The sequence below is a fragment of the Ammodytes marinus genome (assembly GCF_949987685.1).
Source record: "Ammodytes marinus genome assembly, chromosome: 22".
Taxonomy (NCBI): Eukaryota; Metazoa; Chordata; class Actinopteri; order Uranoscopiformes; family Ammodytidae; genus Ammodytes; species Ammodytes marinus.
In genome coordinates this window covers 6,608,165-6,634,414 of record NC_137226.1, presented here as the reverse complement: position 1 = coordinate 6,634,414, position 26,250 = coordinate 6,608,165, and the positions used below count along the sequence as shown (strand labels likewise).

The 26,250-nt window shown below is 39.9% G+C and overlaps 1 protein-coding gene across 1 annotated transcript in view; it reads right to left on the bottom strand.

The window, feature by feature from the left end:
- pawr (PRKC, apoptosis, WT1, regulator) overlaps window positions 1–26,250 on the bottom strand; it is a 73,125-nt gene that overhangs the window by 8,935 nt on the left and 37,940 nt on the right. Inside the window, exons 3-5 of the mRNA XM_080051018.1 lie at window positions 23,898–24,020; window positions 12,732–12,766; window positions 1,671–1,776 (exon numbers count right to left, since the gene is read on the bottom strand). Of these exons, the coding sequence (XP_079907144.1) occupies window positions 1,671–1,776; window positions 12,732–12,766; window positions 23,898–24,020 (264 nt within the window). The remainder of the gene's footprint in view (window positions 1–1,670; window positions 1,777–12,731; window positions 12,767–23,897; window positions 24,021–26,250) is intronic.

The window sequence follows — 26,250 nt, the reverse complement described above, 5'->3', positions numbered from 1 at the left end:
ATGTTCCGTTAATGAGGAATTAGTCGCGGTACTTATTCACGGACACGGAGTGAGCGCGGTTGGATATACAACTATCTGCTTTGGTGAGTTATTTATATGTATTTAAATTGTAGGACAATAATTTTATATTATTTGCTGCCCTTCTTATTTTAAATGGTGACTTAGGCTATTTTTTTTTTTACAACTACAGCCCATGCTTTTTTTCTCTTTCTCCGCACCGCAGACCTACTCGATCGGTTTAAATTGTGGCCTGTCTATTTAATTACTTTCAGTGAGGAAAATGTGTTTTAAACTTGTGGAAAGAAATCCTTAATATTATATGGCAACTGTGACTGTTTGACAATAAGCATTGAGCGCTTTATTGCGGTGAACCGTTGTTCTGCAGACAGATGCGTTGCGTTCTAAAAACAGAAAAAAGTTTAATGAGGAATCGATTGATCCTCGAGGAATGCAAGCGATCACACGAGTAGCGAAAACACTCGTGCCCATCCCTAGTAGGCCCTAGCTACTATTGCACTAAATGGTAACACTTGAATACGTTATGCAAATATGCAACTTGTTTGTTGAAATGTTAATAAATGGGAGCTTCCTCAAGCAGCCATCTCTTTCCCGACAATCCCCTCTGTGCACGAACGCTTACATATGGTAATTAAACATTATAACACCTGCGGCTTATAGTCCAGTGCGGCTTATAGTGCGGAAAATACGGTAATGTTCTTTGGGTTGTCAATTGTGCACTGGGGATGGCGTTGGGGAAGATTCGACTTACAGTAGCCTATAGACCTCAGTAAATTCTTTGTCTCTATGTACGTCCCCCCACCCTATTAATAAATAAATAAATAAATAACCATTGCTAAAATGCCATCTGCTTGAAACTATGGATAGAGATGGAATAGGAAAAACAACGAAGAACGAAAAGAAAAAGAAAATAGAAAGAAAAAAGTGGAGAGTGGAAAAACTTATCTGAATCTAAAAGTGAAATTAATTTGATATAAATAACTAGTGAAATAAATCACTGAAACTCCATTGGCCAGAGGGACACAATTAGCAAGGTGTTCAATTAAATATCATGTCAGTTTGATTCGATAAGACCTTTGAGACTCGCTACATAAGTAGTTACACTGTCAAGAACAAAAGGCGCTGACCTTCACACAGCATGGAGGCCAACGTGTGCTCTGACTCAGAGCAGACGCCAACATTTATTCACCTTTTCAAAATGTACTAGGGCTGATATTAACCTTAATGGAGTAAACTAATGGTGGGTAACCAACTCATGCAAGTTATGTAATGAGACATGCACTATCAATGGGATAGTTTGAGGTGATGGCAAATGCACTTATTCACTGTCTTGCTGATGAGAAGATCGAAACTATTTGTATGTTGTTGCTTCAACTATGGAAGCTGGGGGTACACAGTGGCCTAGCTCAAAAAAAATGTCATTACTTTAAGTCTTTATGATGGTCTAAGATAATCTCTTCTTGGCTCTACCCCCTTAAGTAAATACACTCATGAGAAGGATATTGATCTTCTCATGTAACTCGTATGTACTAAAGTAAATACAGTCAAGGTTAATTTCCAAAAATGTCAACTAAACTCAACATAATTCAACAGGCTCATTTGTATTTCTGGATTATTAGTTAAAGTGTTAGTAGTGACTTCAGAATACGTACCCTTTCCAACTCCTCCATCCTTTTCTCCAAACTTCCCCCGTCTCTGCCGTGGCGGTTTTGTCGTTGTCTGCTGTTCCCTCCTGCCTCTTCCTCAGATCCTGCAGAGCTGTTACAAACAGAGACCAAAACAGTACTTTAAAGCCTCTGTGAACCTGGTCTAAACAAGTAAAAAAACTGCAATATATATAAATAAGCTTTTAAAAAAATCTGATTGAAAATAAATGTTCATAAGTATTATGGAAAAAATACTGCTTTTCTGCTGTCTCGAACGTATGACAGGACTGTGTGGGCGTGGAGGTATCAAACAGTCTCCATGCTAACAGTCATTGTTTTTCATAGAATGTTTGGGCAGAGAACTGCTGTGATTGCTTTAAAATACTTGTTGTGTCATTAGAACCAGAGCATAGCTCGCTTTATCCAAACCAAATTTCTGTAAAGTTTAGGGGCTATAATTCCTAATACAACCTCAATACTAATGTGTTCTTTTTCCTCCTTCAGAAAAGGATGAAAGTCTGAAATTGTGAAATTCGTGGCGATTTCTTCAGTACAAAGTATCCAACGCTGTATTCAGACTGAGGCTGTTTGAAGGTATGAATCATGGTCACATTATTAAACTTCAATGGGCTGACACATCCATCATCAAAAGAACAGGTGGTGGGAATATCTTCGGCGTGCTTGCCCTTTTAATTAGGCATGCATTATTAACGCCCCTCTGCGTTTTATTCCTTTAATGGAGGAGAGGCCGTCAAGGGTTTGCAACTTTTGTGCAAAAAGGATTCTGATTAAGAAACATTTAGCATATTAAAAACCTCAAATAGGCTCAAGAATGGCAGTGGCAACTTGTGCGTAACGGTTCTTAAGCTTGAGAGAGAAATTTTTTTTCTAATGGTTTTACTTTGCAGTTCGAGCAAAACATTAACCTTATCTCCTCTTCACTTCCTTGCTGCTTGGAGACGGATTCTGGGAAAGAATATTCATGCGTAGTTTATTTTCTTACTGACCCTATTTCAATAATTATTAGTGAAGTGGAAACTTGGACGCAGTTGCTAGCTCCGCACCCCCCAATTACAACAACTCCAGCTCGGTAGGAACAGATTTTTGAAATCTTCCTGGGAACCAAATTATTTGGGAGTGTGTATAGGCTTCACTGAACTGTCTGAAGGGGGCTGTCTGCATTTTTTTTTAGCTCAAAACAGACAGGGAAAGCTGCCGGCAAGACAAAGGATAAATATAACTCTTTATACCATCTGCGCCCCTTTTCAGAAACTGCCAAAATGTGATGTTCCCATTATTAGAAAAAGTTGACAAAGTACGTTTTAACTCTGAGACTGGAGAGGCAGTAATGGCCATAATATGGTAGAAAAACTGTCACAACATTAACTTTTGATTTTTTTTAGCTTCTACTGGATGGATGACAGGATATAGACAGAAAGGGAACATTGGAGGAAATAGAAGCGTACGACATGTGACAGAGCTGCCCAGACAGAATCTAACGGCACAGGCTGTGTTTATACCTTATGTGTCCTAACCACAAGTCTATAGAAGGAAGATCTGATTCTGGAAATTCAGCTGTCAATCAATAAATAGGTAAATACCAAGACAGAAATATATTTTTGGCTAATTTAATTAATTGAATGCATTAATTGAATACCTAGGGAGTCAAGATACTATACTACATTGATGTAAAAAAAAAGGTAAATTCCACATTTCGAAAATATACCTTCAGGTAAGTACTATGTGTTAGTTAGACAATTCTGTGTGTGTGGTTTGACATTGGCTCACGATTTATGTTTTCATACACCAAGTATTTTAAAATGTAAATTTTTATGTCACCCAGCACGACTTTGTGCAGGATAAAAACGTAATGAATGGCAACAAAGCAGTGCTGCCGTGCCATTTCACAAGCCGAGGCGATGTTCTTCTGTACTTTGACATTTACAGACCCAACAACAGCTTATTTTCGCTCATTCTTACGGAGATAAAGAGAAAAAAATTGCAGGGGCAGCGGCCATCACTTTTGATCAAGAGGAAGCTCTTCAAAAGCTCTCCCTAGCGCTTGCTCACGCCAAGATAAAGTGCATTTCATTTGTGTCTGTCAGTGCGGCTCTTCACGTTTACTCTTTCTTTATTGGCGTGAGTGCAAACATGTTCAAAACACATGCACACACACACACACACACACACACACACACACACACACACACACACACACACACACACACACACACACACACACACACACACACACACACACACACACACACACACACACACACACACACACACACACACACACACACACACACACACACACACACACACACACACACACACACACACACACACACACACACACACACACCTTACAGGGCATGAAAGAAATGTCACACATGCCTTTTGTGTTTACATCCATGCACGTCTTCTTGTTCCTGGAAATATTTTACCAATCACACTGTGTATTCGAGACACAAACGCACACTACTCAAACACCAGTTTTCTCCCGGAGGCCAAGGGAAGCCAGGCTTCCCTGTTTTTTAGGCTGTAGTTGTCATCCAATAAAAACATTTATATTAACAGTTTTGGTAATCTTTGGTGCTGTGCTCCTGTCATTTCTTCCCCATTTCTCTCCTCTCGTTGAGCATTTCACAATGCGCGAAACAGCGCCCCTTTACATTTAGATTCTGAAGACGCGGCGAAACACGACACTGCACACTGTAGGGGAGAACGGGGTAATTTGTCACATGGGTTGGATGTCACATTTGTTATATCTCGCCACCAGAGCACGCTAGCTCTGAAATGTTGATATAAAAAAGGTCCAGAATTGGGATCAGAGGTCACATACATAGACTTCCTTGGAGGAAGACAGCTGCATTTCAGGTGAGAGGATGTTTTGTGTTTTTCATGTCAAATTCAAAATATTTTGCTTCTCAGTATTTTTCTTCTAGGCTTTTACACAATGGGTTTATAACAAAACACTTGTTACCCTCAGAAAGTGTGAAGGGTAAACTATAGTTTAGATTGTGGTTAGCAAGCTAATTAGTTGTCAGATGGTTGTTGGCCTTGATGCTAGCAAGAAATTCAAGTTGGGGTTGGTCGTCAAATTTTTTGGGGGGTTGGTTGTCACATGTTATCTCAAGGCTGCAGCCAGAAAAGGAACCCAATAACGAAAGAAATTGTCAAGCTGTATCCTCACTGACACCCCAGAGAAGGAAAGAATAGAGCAGGAAAAGGCAGCTAGCAAGCAAAAGAAAAAAGGGCAACAAAATCAAAACAACCCAGTGCATCCCAAACTAGACCAGCTGCCAAGGCTACAGAACGTTATGTAGGCCTATTTGTCAACTTGACAATGCAATTAAACATTCAAATTTGGTTCTGCCTCCTTGCCTTCTTTTTAAGATTTTTCCCATTAAGATAACATTGTGACTAACAACCCCATAGTGTGTGACAACCGACCCCTTGATGGGGTTGGTTGTCACAATGTGTCAGAGTGTCTTTGATGGTAAATTACTTCTTCATTACAATAAGTTGGAAAAAAAGAGAGACACACATTTCTAGCCAACACCTTAAGCTTCAATTTAATGTAGGAATGGCTATTGACAGGTGTTTTGGTGATGAGCAATTCTCACTAGAGTAAAAAGTGTGCCTACTTACCCCGTTCTCCCCTATGTCTGCGAGGAAGCCAGGCCGAGCTGGCTTCCCTTGGTAAAAAAAAAGAAAAAGAATTGACCAATCAGGTGAGGCTATTACCATGACACTGCCCTCTGTGATTGGTCAGGAGGGTGTCAGGAGGGTGCCAAGGGAAGCCACTCGGCCTTTGGTTTCACACCAATCAAATCAAATCATCATTATCAACGTCACTGAAATTTAACAACAATAACAATAGCGGGAGATTAGCATGTTTGCATTGTTATCATATTAGCAAGAACAGTTATGGAGGGTGGAGATTTTGAGTATTTAGTAACAAATTATTTTACCAAACTGCCAATTGAGAAGCCATTAAAAATCCAATCTGACGGCAGGCCAATGCGTGTGAAGAGAAAGAAAGTTTATCGCACTTTCCGTGAGGATAACTATGTCCGCACCGAGTGGCTAGCTGGTAGCGGCAAACTTCAGCTAATGGCCTTCCTCTACAAATAGTGAGTAAAATACACACCTTCTCCCAGCGCGGGTTAACTGTTCCCTTAACTGTCTGTGTAACTATGTGTGTTATGTTTTGTGTTATTGTATTGCTAATTGTGCCTTGATTGCCTGGATTAAGTTGCATTGGTAGGCCTACTGTATATCCACTGAAGTTGTTCTGGGTTGTCTTAAGTATAGTGTTGTAATGAACATTTGGCCTAGTTCTTAAACGAAAAGGATGTATAGAAAGTATGTGTGTATGTCAAGCCCCTACAACTGATTGTGTGAGTCGTGTCTCATGTGAACGTGAAACTTAAAATAGTCTAAAACGTCCCCTAATTATATTGTGAATGAATTCGAATCTGCATTGGGCATTAAGCGGCTAGTTGTGCATTCCGGTCGGGGTGGGGGGTGCATTTATAATAAAATGTATAATTTAATAAGACGATAAGGAAGTGTGTGAATGAGTGAGTGAGAGAGAGCGAACGAGCGGTGTCAGACAGATTACAGGCGTGTGTAAATCCTGGTAAAGTGACCAGGCGCTATAATAGTATAATATGTATGTGTAGACTATCGGAGTCATGTAACGGCATAATCACAACTCTAGTGAACCCTACAATGAGTGCGGTTAGGTTCACTTCCACATTATGGAACCATTGGCGCTTTAGCCTATATGCTAATATCGGAACACTCTTTGTGTAGTGTGGAACTGACAGCTGGAGTCTTTTTTATTGTTGTTTGTCTTTTTACTGTTTTTGTATTGTATTATGGACCGTTTTCTCTCTGTGTCTGGAATAAAATAAAATAATTTAAAAAAAAAATAGCTCTTGTAGTTACATTAAATACAAGCTGCGACGTAGCCTACTCTTTTCTGTCCCCCACCTTCCAATACACATGTAGATTAAAGGTGTTGTTTCACTTGGCTTCCTCAAAAAAAATCCCCACGCCACGCCACTGACAAACACTGGGTATTGTAGAGTGCTTAGCAGGAGATGAAGTCAATCCTTAACATCCATGGCCATCAGTACTAAATATCACTTCACGGCCCATTGGCACCCTGCAGCGTGAGGTCTGGGGGAGAGAGAGGATGAGCCAATCTCTTTCTTACACACACACACACACACACACACACAGCAGGTGGGCAGGAGAACGCATAGACAGGAGAGCTGCAGGTACAAAACAACAAACTCCAGTGTCAATGCGGAACAGTCACTAAACTAGGAACCAACAACATATTGTACTAAACCAACTGATTATCAGTCTGATACATGCCACTCCCACATCACAAAAAATATATTCAGTCACCCTGTTGCTCTGCACAAAATGACCATAATTTATGGGTGTAGGCTTGCAAGTGGAGCTGATTAATGCCAGTCGCTTCTCTTGTATCTCAATGGCAGCTAAAATTACAAGCTGAATAGGCAGAGTTGACCTTGGTGTGTTTTGGTTTTGAATGCTGATGGAGCTATCCAAGATGACCTACTTACAGTACATAAAGGTTGTTTATTACGTTATTTAATTTGAAAGGTTGAACAGCCACTGAAACATGTTTGATACCATTGAGGTGTTGGGATGTAAGATAATAAGCCACACAAGCTAATTAATTAGTTACAGTGTAAAGGTAAGTGGCTTTTTTTGAAGAACATAGTACATAGAACATTTGTAGACATGGAATATAATATTCATAAGTGTGTTTATATCAGTGTATTATTATTATTATTATTATTAGGGCTGTCAAGCGATTAAAAAAATTAATCTAATTAATTACAGGCTCTGTGATTAATTAATCTAAATTAATCGCATACTTATATGACACTTTTATACCCGTTTGTAAACAGCTGTATAGCCTACTACAGTTTGTTTCTCTGTCTCTCTCTGTCTCCCTCTCTCTCTCCCGCGCTCGTTCTCCGTCTCTCGTAACTCCTGTCTCCTCCCCTCAGCCAGCTTTATACATGAACTAGCGCCGAATTTTCTCAAAAAAACAAGCAGACAAAATTACGACTTTCCATCTCCCACAACAGACAGCGCTGCACTGCCACCATTTCATAGCCTACTCATAGGCAAAAATATTGACACACACACACACAGACACACACACACACACACACACACACACACACACGGCGGGTGCTAGACAGCTAGCAAACAAAATTGGAGGAAGATTGAGAGATATGGCCTACTACTGTTTTGAACCTAGCCTACATTGTTGCACCCACTAAATAAATAATGCACGGACACAGCGGAGAATTAAGTAAGATGTCTTCCTACCTTCATGCATCCCATAAACCGTCCATAGAGCCCTCGAGTCGGCCCCTTTCCCCTGCTTCTCTCTTTACCTTTCTCCCTTTAACCCACGCGCCCGGCCCGGCGAGCTACACCGGGTCAAAAGGCATTATAGAAGTGCGATTAATCTGCGTTAATTTTTTTAATCGCGTTAATTTTTCTGTGATTAATTAATCGAAATTAACGCGTTAATTTGACAGCCCTAATTATTATTATTATTATTTTATTTTTTTATATTTTAGAATTAGTCTTTTATATATACAATAGGAGCCTTCATGTTGCACCGCGATGTTTCTACAGTAGCACAGAATGGACAGACACAACAGTCTTATTTATTTTTATATACAGTATAGTGTGGTACTATATGTGGAATGCACCTGTTGGAATGAGAAAAGTACTATATAAATAACAAAATACATCTTCACTTGATGCCATGTTTAGCAAATAGATTCTCATCCTTAAGGGCCACCGCAGCTTCTCTGAATGGGAGGGGTATATAAGGAGCGTTACAATCTAGATCTCACCACTAGATGATGCCAAAATATACCTTTATTACACACATCACCTTTAAACTCTGTCACATACTGCATGTTTAATGGCCCTAAGTCCTGACAATATGAAATTCTAGATATTCAAAGGCAATTTGATGTGAAAGGCACCTTATATAGTGGAGGAAATAAGTATTTGATCCCTCACCGATTTTGTAAGTTTGCCCACTTACAAAGAAATGAGTGGTCTATAATTTTAAAGCTAGGTTTATTTTCATAGTGATAGACAGAATATCAAAAAGAAAATCCAGAAAATCACATTAAAAAAAGATATAAATTATTTTGCATTTCATTGAGTGAAATAAGTATTTGATCCCCTACCAACCACAAAGAAATCTGGCTCCCACAGATTAGTCCAGAAATCTGGCTCCCACAGATTAGTCCTCGTGCTTTAAAAAAGTATTCTAATCTCAACTAGTTTCCTGTATAAAACACACCTGTCTCAACTTGTTACCTGTATAAAAGACACCTGTCCACATGATCAATAAATCAAACTCCAACATCTCCATCATGGGCAAGACCAAAGAGCTGTCTAAGGACATCAAGGACAAGATTGTAGACCTGCACAAGGCCGGAATAGACTACTAGACCAGCGGTCTTCAATCTGTGGGGCGTTATGGCAGGGGGGCGCGGATGAATATGCATGCACAGTGTGTATTGAGTTTATTTAAAAACATTTGGAAATGGGGCTGCCCTCAGTTGCCAACGCACTGTGTAGAGCAGGGGTCACCAACCTTTTTGAACCTGAGGCCTACTTCATGGGTACTGAGTCATACGAAGGGCACCCAGTTTGATACACTCTTAATAACACATTTGCCTTTAGTTATATATTATTATTAATGATTAATGATACTCATCTATGTGAAGACACTGATCATGTTAATGATTTCTCACAATAATGATCAACAATGACTTAAAAAAGGTGGGAAAAAGATTATTATGCTATTTTTAGAACAGGCCTGCGGGCGCCTCATATGGTCCTTGCGGGCTACCTGAGACTATAGCCTATTTCAGCCTCATCTGTGGAAATAAAGATAGCTGGACAACAGATATTCTGCTTCGTTCCTCTCACTGCATTTAAATGCATTCATTATATTACAGAGAAATATGTCTCGTTAAAGAAAAAGAGCTCCAAGCCCAACCCAGAGGACCCTGCATAATATTTTATTTTAAATTAGTATTTTTATGGAAAATTCATGTGTCTTTCTTCAATAGCTTCTAATTCATCCGACCCAGTGTCTCCAAATTATTTGTTCACACAAAATTCCTCAGATTTAGCCTCTTAATTTTCCTCTCAAAGTGCACCAGATTCATAGTCTGGCATTCCCAGACCTGCCACTAGGCGCTGGCAAATTAAATTTGCTGCGCGTGTTGGTCTGGACACGCTCCGTTGAAGCTTTATCAAGAAGACCAGAAATCTGGCTATGGTTTCAATTGGTTCTATCTATCTAATATGGGTGCGCCAGAGCCCTTTATATGGTACTCTGGGGAGGACGTAACCGGATGACGACAGTGACGTGCATGTGACGTCGAAGCCGTGATAGTAAACATCAAAGATGGCTGCGGATATGTTGTGTGAGTTTGAGACTGCTTTGGCCTCGACCCTTAACGATTTGGAAGACGGCACTCAAATCTTTCATTAGCAAGTAAGTGGAATGTTCTGTTTTGCCGATCGACAACGGCAAACGTTTAATTTAACAGTTTAACAGCTGTTCGCTAAACGAAAGGGGCTTACGTCACCTTGTGCATCGCTCTGATTGGTTGTAGTGCTATCCAACTGCGTGCAGTGGCATTTGAAATGCACGAGTAGGAGCCGCCCCTTGAGTTGGAAATTACTATTGATCGTGGCCAGACCCTCTATCGTTCAAGATATCAGGGTCTGGATTTCCAGGCTACCAGATTCATGCATTTCACTTTAAAAAGGTAAAAACAAATCTCACGGGGGGGGGGGGGGGGGGCATACCCCCGGACCTCCTTGGAGGGTCTGGTGCTCTGCTGGCTACTATTTTCACCCAGCAGGACACTAGCAAAAAAACACTGGGTGTGTGAATGACATTTAACAGTAGTCAATAATTTAGGCAAGTCTTTCTTCCTATCTTTCTCACTCCACTGCACTCTCAGTCACTACTATCCATGCTTAAAGGAAGCAGGATTAAACCACTGGATAAAGATGTTCAAATGTATTTTAAAAAAGCAAAACAAAAACATACTTCGATAAAATGTTAAGATGTTTCAAAAATACGTTTAAAATGTGTAAAATAAGATCTTTCAAAACACACAGGAATAAAAAATTAAAATGGGGGGGGGGGGGGCTCAGCTGAAATTTGTTCTCTGAGGGGGGCTCACTCTCTCACACTTTGAAAACCCCTGTACTAGACCATTGGCGAGAAGCTGGGTGAGAAGGATACAATTTTTCGAAAATGAAAGAAACACAAAATGACCATCAATCTCCCTCGGTCTGGGGCTCCATGCAAGATCTCACCTCGTGGGGTATCAATGATCATGAGAAAGGTGAAGGATCAGCCCAGATTTACACGGGAGGAGCTTGCTTATGATCCCAAGGCAGCTGGGACCACAGTCACCAAGACAACCATTGGTAACACACTATGCCGTAATGGATTGAAATCCTGAAGTGCCCGTAAGGTCCCACTGCTCAAGAAGGCACATGTACAGGCCTGTCTGAAGTTTGCCAATGAACACCTGAATGACTCAGAAAGCTTGGGAGAAGGTGATGTGGTCAGATTAGAACAAAATCAAGTTCTTTGGTATCATAGTGATTCTCCGTGCTTGGAGGAAGAGGAATTCTGACTATGACCCCAAGAACACCATCCCCACAGTCAAGCATGGAGGTTGAAGCATTATGCTTTGGGGATGTTTCTCTTCTAAGGGGACAGGTGGACTTCACTGCATCGAGGGAACTATGGATGAGGCCATGTACCATGAAATACTAGGCGACAACCTCTTTCTCTCAGCCAGGTCCATAAAAATGGGTCGTGGATGGGTCTTCCAGCACGTCAATGACCCTAAAAATACAGCAAAGGCAACAAAGGAGTGGCTCAAGAAGAAGCACATTAAGGTCATGGAGTGGCCTAGCCAGTCTCCGGACCTTAATCCAATAGATCTGTGGAGGGAACTGAAGCTCAAGCGACAGGCTCAAAACCTTAAAGATTAGGAGAGGATCTGCAAAGAGGAGTGGTCCAAATATCCTCCTGAGGTGTGTGCAAACCTGGTCATCAACTACAAGACACATCTGACATCTGGACTTGCCAACAAGGGTTTCTCCACCAAGTACTAAGCAATGTTTTGATAGGGGATCAAATACTTATTTCACTCAATGAAATGCAAAATTATTTCTATCTTTTTTTATGTGATGTCCTGGATTTTCTTTTTGATATTCTGTCTATCACTGTTAAAATAAACCTAGCATTAAAATTATAGACCGTTCATTTCATTGTAAGTGGGCAAACTTACAAAATCAGTGAGGGATCAAATACCTATTTCCTCCACTGTACATCAGGGGTGCATAATAGCTTTATTTTTTTTGGAGAGCAGGGACAAACTGTCTACAGGAATTGTGTTAATCTAGAGAGAGACAAAAGTGACCCAGGAGAGGGAGAGAGTAAATTAGAGTTACGCGTATCTTTAAAGTTGCTCTATCAGCCATTATGTACTGGCCAGCCCACCTGGTGGGTTTAGGTCCTGCGGAGCATCAAAGTGTTGCCAACCCAGCTGATGACAGCAGCAAGCCATAAACAAATGGCCAGATTGAATGTCAGCTGGCGAACTTGGCTGCTGAGTTTGGCCACAGCTTCACAGTTTGGTTGCAAATAAAGCAAAATAAACACACACGGGACACACACACAGAGGTTCTGAAAGGACATTAGCACAAGTCATTTCCACTGGAAAAATCATTTCCAGTGTGTGCTACAGGCTATGTAGTGAATATGGCAACAGTGACACACCAGGATAAGGCCCCTTGGACCATTTCAGAGTCTTATTTCATGATTCCAAGTGCAGTTTATGTTACCTCTCATTACACATTACTCGTGATGCTGAAGCTGATTAACTCCACTCTCTCTGTCGACATACCGGTAATAAAGTAATGTCTCACCTCTTGTGGCGGCCGCTCCCGGATCTGGGGGTCTCCTAAAACAAAGAGAAAGGGAATACTTTCAGTCCAAAAAACTAAACCAAAAGGTTCTTTATTGCATCGCCAACACGTTGAAGCCTTAAAAGGTCCACTATACACAAAGTACAAATTCCTTCTCAATGATGGCGCCAGTGTCGGTAAAGTGAACTGCAGCGCTTGTGCCTTTGAGCAGCTATGGCAGCGACAAGCTAAGAGCAGTGGCCAAACACAGCTACTCCACTGATTAAAAACACAGACGCAGAAGCACGAAAGGCAAGCTGCACCACCAGAGAAATCAGGCCACAAGCCGCGCGATGAAGCACGGGACAAAACAGTGACTTGAGACAGTGTGATTAAGCTGTTATAATGATGGATGAGATAGATACTGTTGCACAGTTAAGCTAGTTTTAGTTTGAATAACGTTATGTTTATGCCACTACTACTAAGGCTGTTGTGGCTAGCCAGTTCAGCCTCTTCTTCTTCTGTTCAAATGTGGAACACGCTACGCAACCACAGTCTATGTTGGGAATAAGGAAATATGGCCTAGTTGCTTCTCATCGAAATGAATGTACTAGATGTTATAGGCAATCAAGAAAGCAGGGAAAAGCCTCATTTCTCAGGTGAAATTGCTACCCATTAATCGATATGCAATATATAATGTAATTTGTTTAGTAAATGTTACATATTGGACCTTTATCAGAATGAGGTTTTAGGTTTCCTCTGTTGTGTTCACCTGCCCTGAGCTGTATTTGTTCACTAAAGAGGAAAAAAAAAACACTCCGACCCAAAGCATTAGAGAAATTTATCAGGAGGAGCATTTATAGAAAGCCTTTAGGTGGTGCATGAACGTTTGTGAACTCGCTGCTGCTGAGCTGATATATAGACTTGTTGCATTTAATAGTTCAGCCCTATAGCCTCAAGTTGTGGAAGGCAATCTTGTTTTTGCGACATGGAGGTGCATGTTTTTCTCCTTTTCCCATTATTGTATGATCTAAAGGTTGTTTAGATCTATATAACAATAAAGTCGCCTTTGGTAAAATATTAGCGCTTCCCTAGAAAAAGGAAGTGCCCGTTTCAGACGCCATGAGATGAATAAGTAACAACTTTTTCTGAGGACCTGTGCAGTGAAAGGTCCCAGGTTTGATGGAGTAGGTGCAATCCCAGAATGCATCTCTTCCCTGGCTCAAGCCTGGATAGATTTACTAAGAGGGAGGACAGTTTGAGGGCATTCTCCAAATGAGCAGCAGCAGAAGGTCACGTATTAAATTACTTCTCATCTTCGCATAAAACCAGGTTAAAGCCACACCTGGATTTAAGAGCAATTTGATGAATTTCGCTTAAGAAACATTTTTCTTAGGATTTGGTGTAATCCAACAGCTGCCAAAGCTGCACCCAAGAAGACAGTTTTAGCCTCATCTTATCAGGAATTTGGCAGAAGCAAACACATGTTGCTGCTCTGGAGTGTACTGTACGGTGCTCCAATTTCAGATTGCTCCAAAACCCATTCAATTTAAATCAGAGAAGGACTTTAACCATGGATAGTTCTGATGGTTTTAGAACCAGATTAGTTAAATTAGGTTAAAGACAGAATATTTTAGGGATCAATACAAAGTTGGAATCTATTTAAAATGTGTTCTAAGGTCATTGGTTGTTTAGTATATAAAATGTCACAAACTAAAGGACATTTTCAAGGGTTCCTATTTCAAAAGTTTTATGCACAAATTCAGAAATATAAAAAGTTCCCTGCCGTTTCAGACTATATTAACATCCTACAGTAACACATTTGATGATGGTAAGGGGGTGGCACATAAAAAAAGTAAAATATGGTGCATATAGTTTTCAAAGCAGTTTTAAACCGATGGCCTCCAGTCAATATGGAGCGCAGTGCAGGAATAAAAAAATGCTATCTAAATGTAAATGTCTGTTTACTCACTTGCTTCCATAGTATACTGTAACTTGAATACACCATCTGGATTCCTTGAATATACAATTTACTTGGAAATCCAGTCTGCTGGTTTCCAAAAGGAACACGACTATGTAGATAATAATTATTTGTTTTCACATTCCCCTAGAAATATGAATAGACCTGTTTTGTAAGATCCAACATGAGCAGGTTTCGTATTTGAAGTCTGTTGACCTGCTGAGACAAGGGTCAGTGGACTGGAGTGATTTATTTTCAGAGGTGAAACAGAGTCAAAACAACACTGTGACAGAAGGTCATGGCGGTCAGCTTATGTTAGGCTATGCCAATCTACAGTGAAAACAACAAAGGATACTTATGTGATACACTGAAGAGGGTTTTATTGCTTGCATCCACTGTCTAGAAAGAGAATTTTATCAACTTATCGGAATGGTTTAAATGAAGTTTTGGTGTTGAGAATAATAATTTCTCCAACAGCAGGAAGTGACGAATCACATTGTTTGTTGTGAGAAAAAGATAAAAGAAGAACTCTTAAAATAATTGTCTGTATTTAAAACCCCACTGTATGTGTGTACATGCTCTGCATATCTGGCTGTATAAATTACCTATCAGGCCTAACTTCTTAAAAATACATGGTATATCTTATTTTCCTCTTTTAATGACTTCACATTAATATATTTATATATCTATTAATATAGAATGAATTCAATAAATTACCCTAATAGAGTTTTTAATTAATCTGATCTGTTTATCATAGTCATCCCTACTGCATATAATTTACATACCGTACATGCATGTGATAGAAAGCTTACAATAACATTACATATTGTGACATTAAGGACATTTAATATTGCGATAAGTATTTTATAAGCTGATTTTTAACCAGGGAAAAAAGACTAATAGCAAGGCCCAATTGCAACAATTTTAATAACTTGCAGTAGCTTGCAGGCCGTCATTCCTTCTGTTACTAAGGGGACAGTGAGGATAAACGTATCTGAAAATGAAATCACATTATGTCATATTTCCAGAAAACATCCCAGACTCCATTTGCCACATATTACACATTACTGCTACTGGCAGTGTTTCACAGTCTGCACTCTCTTGTCTGGGATATGAATCTGTGCAAGACAAGGTCAGCGTAATTCATGTGCGACTTCTTCATTGCACACAATCCAACATGTTCAACTTTATTTATCATGCTTGAGCTGAGCTGACAGCTCCCATAAGCCCTGGCTGCGGAGCTCCGAGCTACTAAGAGTAGAGAGACAAATATCAACAATAAAATAAAAAGAGCGCTTTTTCACTGAACTCTGGCAAATTTCTACTTGATGTGAATTTCTGTGTCTATGTGCACCTGTACAAAACGCCTGGACATTGGCGTCTTGAGGTGATGTATGATTCATGTCTTGACAGCTCATTAAATTTAAAAACAAATCCAAAGGAATGGCACTTTACTCCATGAAAGGGTGATATTTGGCTTTTCTTACAGCAGCCTTACTGCGCCGCATTCAGAGCATTTTTCTGATTAAGATCAATGATTCACTAGAGGCAATTTAATACATTTTGATGCTCTTCAAATACGCTGCATCATTGGCATTTAGAAAAAACAGGCAGGCCAAATACTTGAACCAGCGAAAACGTATCTATTTGTGGAAAGATATTTTTGTATGAAAAAATTGGAATTGTTTTTCCCATTGCTTCTTACTGTGTCTAAATGATGGTCATAATGATTATGGGCTTACACATTAACATATTGAACCTTACTGCTCTATTATTGTAGTTGAGATGATTTGCAGATCTCTCACACAGCGTTTTAATTAAGATGCCAACCTGCCAAACCAGTCTTTGATACAGCCTGAAGAAACGGATGTCGAAATGCCAACCTTGAACATGAATCGAAGGCTGAAGATTAAAAAAAAGACTAGCAGAAAGTCATGTTAAGGTATCACCATGTTTGTGATGGGTACAGCTATTGCATTTATATGCTAGTCACAGATATGTTCCTCCTATATTGTCCTAAGGCTCTTAAATTAACTTTTCTTGCACCCATGCAATGCTTTTTCTAAAAAATTAAAAAAAAAACAATCCATGCTGATTTAACTGCAGCAGCACCTTACTTTTTACGATTTAAGTAGTACTAATGAATACTATCCATTGGCTCTGGCTTTGTGAAGAATTAGCTTGGTTTCTCACTGACTAGCTTTAGTATTTTTGCTGGTAGCAGTCTTGTCAGAGGTAAATATTGGTGTGGTTTAGGTGGCTTATATAACAGTGATCCTTAAAATCTTGAATCAACAGAGGTGTGAACAAAATCAAATATTGCTTCAGGCAACAAGAATTCAGTTCTCTATTATCAGAGACAAAAGCTGCTGCTCCTACTTGGACATGTCAAGTTTTTAAGGCGACTTAATGCTGGGCTTACACTACACGACTTTTCACGCGATTTAACAGTCGCAGACAATCTTCCAATGTCGGACTGAAATCACAGAAATCGTGCTGGAGTTGTGGCGCGCGCACGTAATCTCAGTCGTTTGGTGTATGGTGGTCTTCCGACCCGATTTCAGCCAGTCTTCTTCCCGTCTTGACGTTCCGACATTATCAAACATGTTTGATATTATCGTTAGTCTTAAGGGGTTGGCTCAAGCGAAATGACGTAAACACTGTCACACTCGCATGCACCAAGCACGACGCAGGAGGAGCGGCATTAGTCGTGACCTGTGTCTGCCTGTGTAGGCACTTATTTCGGACACTTTTTCCTTGAAGCCTCGGCGGGAGAACCAGGCTGACAGCCGCGCAACCTTAACACTTTACCGTCAAATACAGGGTTAGGAGTTAAAGTTATTGGGGGACGAGATCAGCAAATAAAGATGGTCAAATAACTAAAGGAAGTCCCCCGCTCTGAATATTGAATTAACCTTTTTTTTATTAAATAGTCACTATCGCGTTTGCGGAAATAATATTAATCTCAAAAGGAATCTAGTTGTAGTCTTGCAATATGAGACCCCCTGTCTTTTCAAAATCTCACTCTATGACTGAAAACTAATGACTAGTTGTCTTCAGGTGTGAGTTGATGGTCTTCAGATTAGGGATGGCCATTTAGAATTTTTTCTTTAACCGGTTAACCACCAGAATTAACGGTTATTAACCGGTTAACCGTTAAGATTTAATGTAGCCTATTTATAGTGAAATACATGAAGCATTATAGCAGGGCTCCCGACCTTTTTTCAATTGCAAATATAGCCGATCTATTTTATGTGAGTTAGCGGGGGAAAAAATTGTTTTGCAGACTCTAAAACACATGAATAAATGGCCTAGACTACTGACAATCCCTCTAAAATCCACTTTCCCAAAAAGCAATCTCAACTTGCCCAAACATTATTTTCACTTGCCCCGGGCAAGCGGGCAACCGTTAGTGTCAACCCCTGCAGGACAGCATCCACCTCAAGAAGGCTAATGCTAGCGCTATGTTAAGCTAGCGGGAGCCCACAAATTAAGATGTTTTTTTTAACCGTTTAACCTTTAGTATTAACCGGTTAAAGATCTTCTTAACGGTTAACCAGTTAACCATGGACATCCCTACTTCAGATGTAAGAGGGTTTCAGTCTTCAGTCTTTTCAAAGTCTTTTAAAAGTCCTCTAGTGTAAGTCCAGCATTAAAATACAACTTTAAGATTATGTGCTGAATAGGTTTATGAGTTCCTACATTAAAATAATTGTTTTTTGTATTCTAATTTTTTCAGAAATGTCTGAATAAATATGCAAATTTGGAAATATCCAACAAATTATGAGTTTGCATCTACAGTCCCCTCCATAAGTATCGGAACAGTGAGGCCAATTCCTTTATTTTTGCTGTAGACAGGAAACATTTGGGTTTGACACCAAAAGATGAATATGAGACAATAGATCAACATTTCAGCTTTAATTTCCAGGTATTTGCATCTGGATCTGATAAATAAAGATATCATTATTTGTAAAGGAACACCACATTTTTAGGGGAGCAAAAGTATTGGAACATGTGACTGACAGTTGTGTTTTGTTGCCCAGGTGTGTCCTATTACATTGATAATTCAAACAATAAATAGCGCTGAATGTCTATGCTTAGTTTCAGATTTGGGTTTTGCCTGTGCAGACTGCAATTATTATAGTTAGAGCAGTAACCAACATGAAAACCAGAGAGCTGTCTATGGGTGAAAAAGAGGCAATTGTGAAGCTGAGAGAAGAGCCATTGCACAAATATTGGCCATAGCCAGTACAACCATTTGGAATGTCCTGAAAAAGAAAGAAACCACTGGTGTACTAGGTAACAGACGTCGATCAGACCTGCAAAATATTGCAATGCATCAGTGGTTCAGGATTTGATCTCAAAAACGGCGCCCCCTATGGCCACAAACAGTTTTTCAGGAAATGCATGCTCAAACATTGGGCTAGAAGCCTGAAATTTTAGGACAACATGTAATGGCCCAAGGCGCACATAAATGCAATTTTATGTCCAGGGCCAAAATCAACAGGAAGTTGGCCATTTTGGATTCAGTGCCTAAAATCGCCTTATTACAAATTTTCACATATCGACAAACTCGTCCCAGAGTTTTTACACCAGGAACGTCGAACCACTTCTCAAATACTCAAGACGCTTGCCCGATGTTAAATTGCGAAAAGATTTCAAAATCACAATAGTACCAGGGAGCTAATGGGGGTCAAAGTTGACGTAAACATCATAAATAACGAACCTCATGAAACTTTAATTCATCATAACTCAGGCTGTGTTATACCTAGCTGCACCAAATTTAAACCCCAAATGTTTCTTTGCAGGCCCCACAAAAAAGCCTCTTGAAGCCCCGCCCCAAAATCAACAGGAAGTCTTTTAATTTGAAATATGTGAATTTCTGACTCGAAAATCATCACAATGTTAAAAAATTTATAACTCCTAGCAGGAACATATTTAGCAAAACGAAAACTCTAGGGACACTCATCAGACATGGAAGATATACCAAAAAAAATGTTGTTTGATTCCGAATAACTATGACGAGATGGAGGCCGATATTCTCCAAAATTCCGTCATATGTCATAACTCCACATTACTCTGCAGGATTGCAGAGTAAAGTGCACACATAACAACTTTTTGTGAAAAAAAAAATATGATAGGGTATGTCCTCCGACATGGAAGATGATATACCCGAAAGCTTGTTTTAATCGGAACCACCGTCTTGCAGCACCGACGCGTCATTCGCCAAAAAACATCAAAAACAGACCTCATGAACCCTTTAATTGATCATAAGTCAGGCTCACTTAGAACCGCACAATTCCATACAGCAATGTACAATCCCAGGACAAACAAAAAAGCCTCTTGAAGCCCCGCCCAAAAATCAACAGGAAGTCTTTTAATTTGAAATATTCGCTAAAAAAACAGGAAGTTGGCCTAACTCCACCATACTCTGTCTCATCTTCTCAACTTCTCTCTACTTATTCACAGGGCAGCTCACTAGCGCGATGAGGTGCGAGGGCCCGGTCATCACTGCTCGCAGTTTTAATTTATTTAATGTCTATCTGTTCCAATGCTTTTGCTCCCCTAAAAATGTGGTGTTCCTTTACAAATAATGATATCTTCTAAGTTATTTATCGGATCCAGATGTGAATGCCTGGAAATAAAAGCTGAAATGTTGATCTATTGTCTCATATTCATCTTTTGGTGTCAAACCCAAATGTTTCCAGTCTACAGCAAAAATAAAGGAATTGGCCTCACTGTTCCGATAGTTATGGAGGGGACTGTATTTTAAAAACAATAATCTAGATGTTGGATAAAGCCAGAGTTTAAATCTTTACTTAATTTTTAAAACATATTTTGGGTACAGCCTTTTTTCATTTTATAAATAAAAAGTCTTAAAAATGAATTTACTGCATGTTTTTAAGAACAAAGTGTATCATAAATCCGAATGATTAGGGAAACTTTGGCTGATGTAAGTGCTTTAGTAGTTGAGAGTCTTGGTTCAGAGTATGTTTTTGCCTGCAGTGTCTCACCTAAATAACAAACATGTCCCTGCTGTTCAGACAAGATTCTCTGCATCAGCATCATTTTCCGGCCTGAAAGGTGCTAATTAAAAATGCAAATGAGGCTTCTTAAAAAAGTGCTGTATTGGAGATTGTTGGCAGTATGTGTTTCCCATGTGAGAGAAAGGGGAGGGGGGGGGCAGAAAAAGACCTGAACCGCTGTGGTGTGGACCTGGCGCCACATTAAATACAGATGATCCTGAGGAATGTTACATATGGTTCTGGCCGTTGGATTTACTGAAACAGGTTTGCTTGTAGGACTTGCACCAGAGGGAGGTAAGGCCTGATAACCAGGTCCACATGCCTGCAGAGGGCCTCTCTCTATCCGATACTTGTGTCCTGTCACACGTAGTGTAGAGGAGATGTGTGTCAACTGCACACACGGATATTTGTATTTTTTTCTGTACTGATAGTAACTTATTTTGGAACCTTGCGTTAAATTGTATAATGCACTTACTGCAATCCTTCGACAGACAATCATTATTATGAAAATCTGGACTTAAAGGGACAAGCTGGGATGTTTTGGTGGGTTGGGGTGGGAGGCTGTCTTTCACATTTGTTAGTATTTGAATAATACAGCTATACTATGGCTGTATTAATTTTCTGTAGAAAATGATAAATCGGAAATCAATAAAAATTGCACAAACGGTATCTCTTTAAACACATAAATGGTAGCATTATGGAAAAAACGACATCATTACAGAACGTAAAACATGTGATTAAATATTTCTAGTCAAGACCATTTTGGAGTTTCCATTATGTCTTCATCTTATAAACTTCTTGCTTTGGTTTGGTAATGCTCTGAGTCCTTTGCAGACTGTTTGCAGCCCAGCAGCTCCGAACAAAAGTTGAACTGAGATTATTTTCTTAAAAACTTTTTGTCCAGATATCTCGATAGCAGCTAAGAGGCTAGACCAGACGCCACATATCATAACTGGGCCTGACATGGCGATTGCTTGTCTATCCCTCTTGATAAATGGGGCTCCCCGAGAGGAACGGTGCATTTTTGGGATGCTCTGTCTTTATGGACGTCTAAGTGACAGCTCTGCAGTAAATCTACTGACCACACTGGATCTTTCCGGCTTTTTTTGTTCTCACTAGACCCCCAGCAGATATTGAATGTCCGTTTGTATATGAGTGACAGTGAGACATGTATTGGTTAGTTTCTACACAGCCACATCTGGGTTGTGTTGGGCTTCATGTTGTTATGGTAAGAACAGCTTCAGCAGCAGGCATGAATGGACATATTCTGTTTCAAATGATGGAGTGAGAATATCTCCCTCTAAATGGATGGAGGTGAATAAAGTAAGCAATGCAAACAGTGTTTTGCTGTGCATTTCTTACGAGCGCTACATCTCAGAAGTTGCTGTCACAATCTTCCTGTTAGTGTGGTGCGTTTGGGGTAAATATTTCATACACACGTCCTCGCATAGTGTAAACAGCCTCAGACGGTTCTATCACTAGAACAAATTTAGCCTGCTGATGCAGAACAGCCGATCCATCTGGAAAGCAACTCTTAGCTACATCCATAAGAGTTGTCACTATAAGCGGCAGAGCCATTTGATTTGTATTTTCTTATTTCTTTAAAAAAAAGGCAATTTTCATGTCATTCAGTTGACGTTTTTACAGAAAACAGAGAGAGGAGGTTTAAGTCTGTATTACACAGCTGGATGCTTTTCATAACCTTTGCGTGTTCAAATTCTTGTTGAAAGTAACACTGAATTTGAAGTGACATTACCCGCACCTCTGAATACAAACTACTGTTCCGACAAACTCAACAGAATAACATGACGAGCGTGTCATTTCTGATTTGGATTTATTTTGTTCCTAATTCATTTATGCCCTCACTCTACAGAACACCTCCTGGACTTAATTGGGTGAAGATCAGACCGTCTCCGCATGGCTTCACTTCTATCAAATAAACAAAACATTTCTTTGCAGAGATTAAAAGAGTCATTTCACAGACATAAACAGTATCTGACACCTTGCTGCACAAAGCTGATCCTCACACCAATTTTCAAATGAGGGTTTGTTTAGGGTGGCTCTTACCTGCTCAGAGAAAGACAGAAGTGTGTGTGTTCCGGCTCAAGTTTTGGGGCTAATATTTTTATGAATTATCTATAGGATTGAATTGATATTTTCCTTAATCAATTACTCATTTAGTTTGTACACCAATGAAAAAACCCAAGGTGACGTGTTCAAAATGCTTCTTTTGTCATTCTAACCACCCGAAACCCCAAAATATTTCATATAAAGTGACCATAAAACTGAGAGAAAAAAAATCTTTACATTTCAGAAGATGAAACCACTTAATATTTAGAATATTTTCTTGATAAAAGACTTGCATGACAAATCAATGATCAACATTTTTGTACGTTCATTTCAGTTGATCAACTAACTGGGCAATTCATCCCTCAGTATCGCCACATTTACAAGCACAATCCATCAGTGAAATCATGGAAAGGAGCTGCATCGGAAAAGTCTCAAGTTCACGACACCAGACTTGAGACGAGGTTTCATCTTTTCAAGTAGCTTCAACAGCATTTTAGTTTATTTTTGCTTTTGGCCGATTTCATACTGATGATGAAATGTCGTGACACCTTTGAGGAGCTTTTCACACAAACCCCCTAGCTCTCTGGGCTCTGGGTGTCTCCTAGAGCAACAGTGCCTCTGTTTGGCAGCAGCTATGTATCAATCTGTACAATATTCTGCTTGAGCAAAAGGTGGAGGAAAAGTAGACATATTATGAGCCTATGGCAAGGGAATACAGACTGGAAAACACAGGCACTAGTGCAGAAACAGCATGTCTCTTCTTGGATGATGGAATCATTTTTTGGCTGTGAATGACCTCTCTATCAACGTTTTGGCTATGTATTTATGTTCTATAAAACAGAGTTTTCCTAAATCTGGGGAAAACTATATTTAAACTAGACGGACAGTTTTCCTTCATCGCTGTGGATAATGCATTTTCTTCTTAGGCATCATTGGCAGACAGACACACACATTTTAAATGTCCTGGCAGGGTGATATGTCTCACACTTAAATACATTGGCTTTCATACTATTGAGACCTGAGGATGAAGTCTCAGACAAACATATCTCGAAACCTGGATAAATAAAACCAACACTATCTACATGGCATGAAGTATTCAGCAGCTCTCTCCTTCTTCATGTCTCTTCTTACCAGTATGTGTCCAGTGGCGGGGTCAGCCGTCATGGCCTCGTTCTGCTCAGTGTTGGCCTGAACCAGCTCCTCCTCCTGCCTCCGGTTCTTCCCTGTGTCGTCATCATCCAGCTCATCCAGACTCTGGTTGAAGAAGAAAATGATGGTTGAAAATCCTTGTACAGTCACAAATAATTCAGGTTTTAAAAAGGAACACTTTCACACTTTTCCCAGGTCTCTCTAATCCCCCACTCTGATTTTAAGAAATCATTCACACAAAGTAAACGGCATCAGGTCCTTCAGAAAGCAGAACAATGCTCTAGCACACACAGACAAGAACTCACAATTTAGTTGTATTCCTAAATATCGGAAGTGCCTTTTGCAATTCAAATAAATCCCCCCCAAAAAAAATGGAAAAGGAAAAGGCTCAAGAAGATGAGGTAATAAATCCCAAAAGTGGACACCAGATAAGGGCTCCTGTTAAGATTTCTTTAGTGCATGACAGATGCACAGTGACATATGAGGTCATTCCCACCATAACAGCAATGTTGACCTCTAGCTGAACACAGCCAATGGTCTCCTCTTAATCCTCTTAAGACACGATCACATTCACTTCCAGGAGTCCCTGAGGAGTTTCAGTTTAAACACTAAAGGGACTCTGGTCTGGCCACATGAAGATGGCCTTGTTTGAGGACCTTGTAACCTCTTGGGGAGGGTGGGGGGGAGACAGTCAAGAGGGGATTATGTGACCAGTGGAATGTCCCCTTGAAAACACAATAATAAAAAGACATGTACAGCGAGTAAACACATCTTTGACAGAGGAGTGAGTGGGAGAGCCAGCTTTCATTATTGAGGCAGAGATTTTTTGCACGTTGCCTGGGAAAACCTCCAACTTTTTCCTCGTTTGCAATCTGAGCTTTATAGTGATATATATGCATGGCCTTTCTATTTGCATTACTTTACAGTGAACTGAGGGGCTGGGTTTATCCTTCTGATAGCGGGGAAGATTGCACTGCGTAAACAGAGCGAGACATTAAGGATGGATGGTTGTGTCGTGACGAGAGACAGAGATTGGCGGACAAAACTTCCACAGGGTCACAATGCAAAAGAAAAAAAACGGCATTTCCTGTTTCACGCTGCAGGGCGGACAAAAGAAGTTGCCAGCTAAACAGGCCCTTTTAGTGGTTAAAAATAGCAGTACAAGGTTAACAAGGAATGTGGTCATTTGCAAAGCCTTTCCTGCTCAACGATTTATCAGTTGTCCTCAGGGGAAAACGGCAGCCCCCTTTTCTATTTTCTTTTACACTCACTTACATAGCTCAACAGTCATGTCTTCAACGCTAACGCCATGTACACATAGATGGACAAAATAACAGAAACAAGCCCTGCAATCAATACTTCCTTATCCATATCAGTGGTTTGGATTTTGATGCATCAGTTTGTAATATATTTTACATTAAAGATGGAGTCAGCAATTCTGGAGAAAGCTTGTTGTCAAAATCACTTGTGCGGAAAAATCCAGTGTTAATACGCAGCCTAGCCGCTGTAAACTGGTATGTAAACAGAGGGTATGTTAATAATGGAGGCCTATCGTAGATCGCAACATTCCTATTTACAGAGCCTAGGTTGTGTATAAACAGCAGATTTTTAGACAAAACGTGATTCAGACAACAAGCATTCTCAAGAATCAATGACTCCACCTATAATTGTATCCATCTATGTACTTGAAATGTTTTCTTGCAAGAATATATAGTTGTAAACTTGACGGGGCACCATTTCAAGATTTAGATATAAAAATAAGTGGAAAATAATGGTTCAAGGTTTTGGAGTTCAAAGAAAATGAAGTTAAAACAGAAGTTTGTCTGTGTCGACACATTGTAAATTACGCAGTGACTAACCTCTCTGCTATGCACAAAGTTGCCTGAAATGTGGAATTGGAAATCTCAAAGTTTATTTTGGACGGAGTTGCGGTCCGTTTTGCCCCTCCACTATTCCAAATTGCTGTACATTTTCTTCTATTCCAAATAAAGGGTAAATGGGGGGCTCTGTGTGCAACCATATAAGGTTTGTTTTCGCTCCTTACATCATCAAAATTAGTCTTGTGTGTTTTCCTGGCCAATTTCTTACCTCGGAACCACGGAAACAAGCAGAGAAGGTGTGTAAGGATGATTGAGTGATGCTTGGAATGGTGGTTTGACCTTGGATGTTTTAACAGTATGTTCACATTTAATCATTACAAAGGCTCCAAAGTAGAAATGGGATAATCTATTCGTATAAATAATGTCAATGATACGAAGCAACATTCTTTAGTAGCACTGCCAATGGTTAAAAATCTGGCATTTTTAAAAGATCATTCTCCTAAAAGTAAAAACTG